Source organism: Condylura cristata, unplaced genomic scaffold (genome assembly GCF_000260355.1).
Source record: "Condylura cristata isolate star-nosed mole 26May11 unplaced genomic scaffold, ConCri1.0 scaffold00024, whole genome shotgun sequence".
NCBI lineage: Eukaryota > Metazoa > Chordata > Mammalia > Eulipotyphla > Talpidae > Condylura > Condylura cristata.
This window is the reverse complement of record NW_004567125.1, coordinates 2,074,366-2,080,347: the sequence shown is the minus strand read 5'-3', so window position 1 is coordinate 2,080,347 and position 5,982 is coordinate 2,074,366. Positions and strand designations below refer to the sequence as shown.

At 54.9% G+C, this 5,982-nt stretch overlaps 1 protein-coding gene across 1 annotated transcript in view; it reads right to left on the bottom strand.

Annotated features, from left to right (window-relative positions):
• Positions 1–4,040: 4,040 nt before the first annotated feature.
• Positions 4,041–5,982, bottom strand: part of ELN (elastin) — a 28,583-nt gene continuing 26,641 nt past the window's right edge. The window contains exons 33-35 of the mRNA XM_012728886.1: positions 5,692–5,721; positions 5,118–5,159; positions 4,041–4,176 (exon numbers count right to left, since the gene is read on the bottom strand). Coding sequence (XP_012584340.1) covers positions 4,133–4,176; positions 5,118–5,159; positions 5,692–5,721 — 116 coding nt within the window. The 3' untranslated portion in view covers positions 4,041–4,132. The remainder of the gene's footprint in view (positions 4,177–5,117; positions 5,160–5,691; positions 5,722–5,982) is intronic.

The window sequence follows — 5,982 nt, the reverse complement described above, 5'->3', positions numbered from 1 at the left end:
TTTTTTTTTTTTTTTTTTTTGCTTAAGTTTTGGGGAGGATTGGTGTTAATTTTTCTTTAAATGTTTGGTAGAATTCAACAGTGAAACCATCTGGCCCCGGACTTTTCTTTGGCAAGTTTTTGATGACTGACTCAATGTCCTTACCCATTATTGATCTGTTCAGATTTTTTATTTTGTCATGATTCAGTCTTGGTGGGTTGTGTGTTTCTAGGAATTTATCCATGCCTTCTGGGTTATCCAGTTTGTTGGCATACAATTCTTCCAGCTTCTCCTAAGGATACTTGTGATGGTATTTAGGGACTCTTGGGATAATTTCCTTATCTCGTGATCCTTAATCACAGCTGTAAAAACTGTTTTCCATGTAAAGGAACTGTTGTGAGCTGAGCCCCCTTGCCCCTCCCCCCCCAAATTCACATGTTGAAGTCTTAACGCAGTAACTCAGAATGCTGCAGTGTTTGAAGACAGTCTTTAGGGAGGCAATTAAGTTAAAATGAAGTCATCGGAATGGGCCCTCATCCAATCTGACTGGTGTCCTTATAAAAAGAGGGGATCAGGACACAGACATACAGAGGGAAAACCGTGTGAAGACACAGAGCGGAGACAGCCTGGTACGAGTCCAGGAGACACCAGCACCTTGATCTTGGACTTCCAGACTAGAACTGTGAGAAAGCCAATACCTGTTGCTTAAGCCCCTCAGTGGTGTTACTTTCACTGGCTGCCTGCACAGACGAATACAGATTAATAATACTTCACAAGGTTTCAGGGGCTAGGACTTAGATGTTTTTGGGGTTATTACCAGATGTATGAGTAATGGAAGCTGAAGTTATCTATTATGTTCTTAAAATAGCATCTGTTCTCAGGGAATTTCCATTCTGGCGTGGAGCATCAACTAATAAGCAAGGGAATAAACCTATTATGCCCCATGGTGACAGGTGCTCTGGAGAGAAGGAAGCAGGGTGGGGGTGGGGGATGAGGGAGCACTGCCCAGGGCGGGGCCACGGTTTGCTATGTTGGAAAGGACCTTCTGAGGAGGTGACTCTTGAGTCAAGATCTGAAGGAGCCAAGTACATTGACTGCCAAGGCAAGAACATTCTGGGCAGGAGAGACTGCAAATGTGGGGGCTTGTAGTGGGGAAAAGAAGAGGGCCAGCGTTCCTGACAGGCCAGGCACCAGACAGCAGCAGGGGGTGGACTTCAGCTAGGGACCCCAGGCCATTGAAAAGCCTCTGTGGGACCCCCCCTGGTGGCACAGCGGGCTCGAGCGCAGCAAAGCTAGCCACAGTCATTTCAGCGCCAGTTTGGTCCCCGGCCAGGGAGCTGACACACACGGCCAAGCAGATTTCTCCTGATGTGCCCGCTGCTCCCCTCAGCAGTGTACTTCATCAGTCTGCCTGTTCTACTCCCCACTCTGTCTCTGGTGAATCCTCTCACTGCCTCTGCACCTCTGGCCTGTACCCCAGTTCTGTATGCATAAATAATAAATTTAAAAAAAGAAATAAGCCTCTGGCTTTGGCCCTCAGTGAGCTGGGAGCCCTTGCAGGAGTTTGAGCGGAGGTACTGCTTTGGCTGCAGCCTGCAGAGCAAGCTACTAACCCAATTATGGGGCTCTCTGATGCCTACCCCTGTGAACCACCCTCCATCTTGTCTCACTTCTGCCCTCCCCCACCAGGCTCTCCTGCCTGCTGGGAGATTCTTGCCTGCTACTTTGCTCTTGGCACTCTGCTATCCTCTGGGGAGCTCCCCCTGAGCATCAAGCCAACCCCTTTCTCTGTCACCCTAACTCCTCAGATGCTAATGCACAGGTGTGCCTGTCTGCTTGGCCAACTTCACCCACACTCCCAACAAACAGCTCTCTTGGCTGGGTGGCCTGGCAGTGGCGTGCCCACCAGCCTCGGGATCCACCCCGGGGACAGACACAGGCATGAGGTCATGTGGGCCTGGAGGTAGACTTGGTGCTTGAAAGGGAAGAAGAGTCTAGAAGGAGGTTGTGGGCCCTGGGTGGCTACACCCTAGACCCCATGGATTTCTGACTGGGAGGGGAAGGTAAGGGATGCATGTAAAGGTGGGGCTTAGTTTCCTGGTGCTGCCAGTAGGTGCCATATGTTACATTTCATAAAGAAGCCAATGTGCTTCCTGAGAGGGGAGATTTCAGAGGGAAACATGTTGATTTGGTTTTCTTTTTTTAAAGACTTATTTATTTGTGCATACATAACTGGGGTACAGGCAGGAGGTGCAGGGGTATTGAGAGGCTTCACCAGAGACAGAGCGGGGAGCAGAACAGGCAGAGTGACGAAGTACATTGCTGACGGGAGCAGCGGGCAGGTCAGGAGAGGCCTGCTGCACCATGTGGGTCACCTCCCTGGCCGGGGATCAAACTGGCGCTGAAAATGGCTGAAACTGAAATGGCCGAAATGGCTGCAGCTAGCTTCGCTGCGCTTGAACCCATGGCGCCACCAGGGAGGGCCCTTTTTGGTTTTCTTGAATTGGGACATTTCTTCTCTGTGTGTGACTATTCACCAAGGCTAGAGTTTGGGCTGGACAGAAGGGTCACTTCCATTTTCTCCATTGCTCAGGCGCACCTGACTGTCTGCAGGCCACTCACTAGGCCTTGTGCTCAAGGTCCTGGGGACCCTTAAGGATGAAGGTGGCTGCAGGGGGTGGGGGAGTTCTCTGGGGGACAACAGGGATTGAGGTGGAGCCTGCCCCAGGAGGACACCTATGGTGCACCGGATGGCAGGTGTGAGGCCGGCTGACCCTGCTTCCCCTACAGAAGAGCTTTCATTGTAAAGGATAAACTGAACTTGGAGAAGTGTCGATACACAGGAAGCCAGGCCTCTTCCAAGCACCTCAAACAGTGGGTGTTCCCCAAGGCCCTGGCCAGCACCCGGACCAAGCGCTGAAGGCAGATGGCAGTACAAAGGAGGCCAAGGCACGATTTCCTTGAAAAGGTTTTCATTTATTAGTCTTTTTTAAAAGCAGTTAATTCTCTTTTCTTGTTTAAAAAGATGTGTTTCATCCAGAGTTATACCAAAGTGATTAAAATGAATTTTCTACTGGGGACATAGCTCCCCAGATCAGGAAAAAAAAAAAGACAAAACAAAACCATCTTTTTAATTTTTTCATTTAACCACAAAAATAAAGCCAAACGAGAACATCGGCAATCAAAAATAATCCCCAAATATCCAGGACAAAAAATAAAATATTTATTGATCTATCACAGCGAGACACAAAGAGACGGGCGGGGCAGGGTGGGAAATGCTCTGAAGTACAGTGGCTCCAGGGAAGGACGGGGGTTACAGTACTGCGTGGGGGGAGACCCGGGTGGGGGAGGGAGTCCTGCTGCCCCCATGGAAGGACTGGCACCACCCCTCAGCCGGGCACAGCCCCTTCCTAGGGTGCACCTGGGGGGACGGAGGCAGGGCACAGGCTGCCGTGGCAGGTAAACCAGGTGGATGGTGCCCAGCCAGCTGGCGGTGCCAGGCGGTCAACTGGGGACATGGATGGATGGACGGATGGGCAGGGGAATTCCACAAGAGCAAGAGGGCTATTCCCAGTGAGGGTCTTCTGACCCAAGGATGCACCAGACATGGGGAACAGTGACCTGATGTGGGGAGGGGGACTCCAAGGGGCCAGAGATGTGTGACCGAATCCAGCTTGAGGCTTTCTGTGCTTGGGTACCAAGTGGACCGCAGCCAGAGGTGGGTCCAGGTGGGCAGGGGGAGGTGGGACTGCCCAGGAAGTGTCTGCACCTTCTTCAGAGGAGCCCCAGGGAGGGGGATCCCCGAGGGACTGCCCTTCCCTCCTCCCTCCCCCCGGGAAGATGAGAGCACCAGCTTGTAGCACCAAGTTCTTCTGGAGATGGAGAGTGTGTGGAGGGGGGAGCTCCTGGGTGGGAAGGGGATGGGGCAGGGGGCGAGCCCACCCACCCCTTGCCTCTAGAGAAGGGGGCCTCCTGGGGCCCCCCTGCTCTCATTTCTTTGCCCTGTGGATTTCCAAGGTCGCCTGGCCTGCCTGTCCCCTCCCGGGGTGGGGCCTCAGGAGGGAGGGGGGGTGAGGGTCACAAAGGGTTTACATTCTCCACCAAGCAGTAGCACCAACGTTGATGAGGTCGTGAGTCAGGGGTCCTGGGAAGCTCACTTTCTCTTCCGGCCACAGGATTTCCCCAGGCAGGCCCCACCTAGGTGAGAGGAGGCACACACTGGTCATTCAGGCCCCACCTGCTGGACATTCACCTTGCTCACTGACCAGCTCCAAGCAGTTGTCAAACCCTACCATCACTGTGGGGCCAGTGACTAGGAGGGGTGCTGGTGCCCAGACTCCCACTGGGCAGAAGGGTGGCAAGACCTTGCGTGTCTGAGACTCAGAGGGAAGGTGCTGAGTCGAGAAGGACCAGACCTAGACCATCTCTACACTGGGACCACGGCACCAGGGAGGCCTGAAGTGAGCCGTGCAGTGTGGCCCCATCAAAAGAAATGGGGTGAAGGGAAGCTGACAGAGGCTGAAGAAGATGGCCCTCCCAAGGAGGACCTTAAGCATGATGGGGCCTCACTAGTGATCTGAGGCCCCCCAAAGAGGGGGCTGAGCTCTGCCGGGGAGGATCTAATTGGTGAGCCTCCTTCAAATCAAGGCCCCATTGCCTGAGGCCCCATCCAGCAGGGGTTGGTGAAATCCCTGCAGCCCCCCCTCACCCACCCCCCAGCTAGATGTAGCTCATTACCGCCACCTAGTGGCGGCGGGCAGATGCGTAGGGCAGGGGCAGGTTTCTGGAAAGCTCCTTCAGTGTGTGGAAAGCAGCGTCCAGGGCGGGAGAGTCGGCCTGTGCTCACTGAGAGGCAGGCCTCTGGAGAGAACACTGTCTTGCCTCTGCCTCTGCCGGCCCTGTCCTCAGCTGCTTCATCTGTGTTGTGGGAAGCGAGTGGGGCGGGGGATGAAAGGGAACCTGGAGCCCCAGTAGCCACAGGAGAGAGGCTGGGTCTCTTCCAGTCTCCCTGGGAGGTTGTTTTGTGCTTGTCTGTTTTGCTTTTGGTGGGTGTGTGTGATCAGAGCGTGCCCCACACACTCCCAGAAGTGTCTGCCTCTCTGAGCTGGGCCCTCTGCTGCGGCTGAGTCTCCACTCACCTTGGTATCCCAGGGCTCCTCCATAGGGCTTGGGTGGTTTGCCTGTGGACGGCAGGGTGGAGGTTGGGAAGGCCAGGCCTTCCCTGCTTCTCCCAGCGCCCCCTCCTCAGCCCCCAACCATGTACCCAGGCTCCATCCTGTTGCGGTTGCCTGAAGGCCTCCTTGTCCCCAGTTTGCCCTCAGCCCAGCCAAGCCCAGCCCAGCCCTCCTGTCTGGCCAGTGCTCCCTGTGGAAGCCATGGAGGCCCGAGTGCTCGGGGGGTCCCGCCACCACAGTCAGACCCAGCCGTGCATCCTGGTCTCGCCCTGCCCCATCTCACACGTTCAAGCCGTCAGCCTGCCCTGACCCCAGGAATCTGGATCCTGCCTGTGTCCCCACATTCTGGGTCTGAATTCTCATCTTCTTCCATGCTCCTGTGGATCTCAGGCCCCTGTGCCAGACGGTCAGCCCAGGGTTGTGGCCACACTAGCTACTCCCTCAATGCCCCCACCCTGGAGAAGGAATGGAAGGCCCTCCGCCCTGCTTGACAGGGGGTCCCCTCTAGGTCCTAAAGGACTTTTCATTGCAGACTCACCACCAACTCCCAGGCCCCCAGCTCCACCACCTACAAGACAAGGAGAAGGACTGTGAGTGAGCCCACTTCTGGGGAGGCCCCAGTCCTTCCCACAGCACGGGCCTGTCAGAGGGGCCAAGTTGTGGGCTTGGGTGTCAGGAACCTCAGTGAACCTCTGCTTCACTCACTGTGTGACTTTGGGCAAGCCCCTGGCCATTTTGAACCTCAGTTTAGAGGTTCAAATGGCATTTTAAATTTAGAGAGCTGATGCTCTCTGATCTTGCAATGGAGGGAGGGAATAAGGCGAGGCCT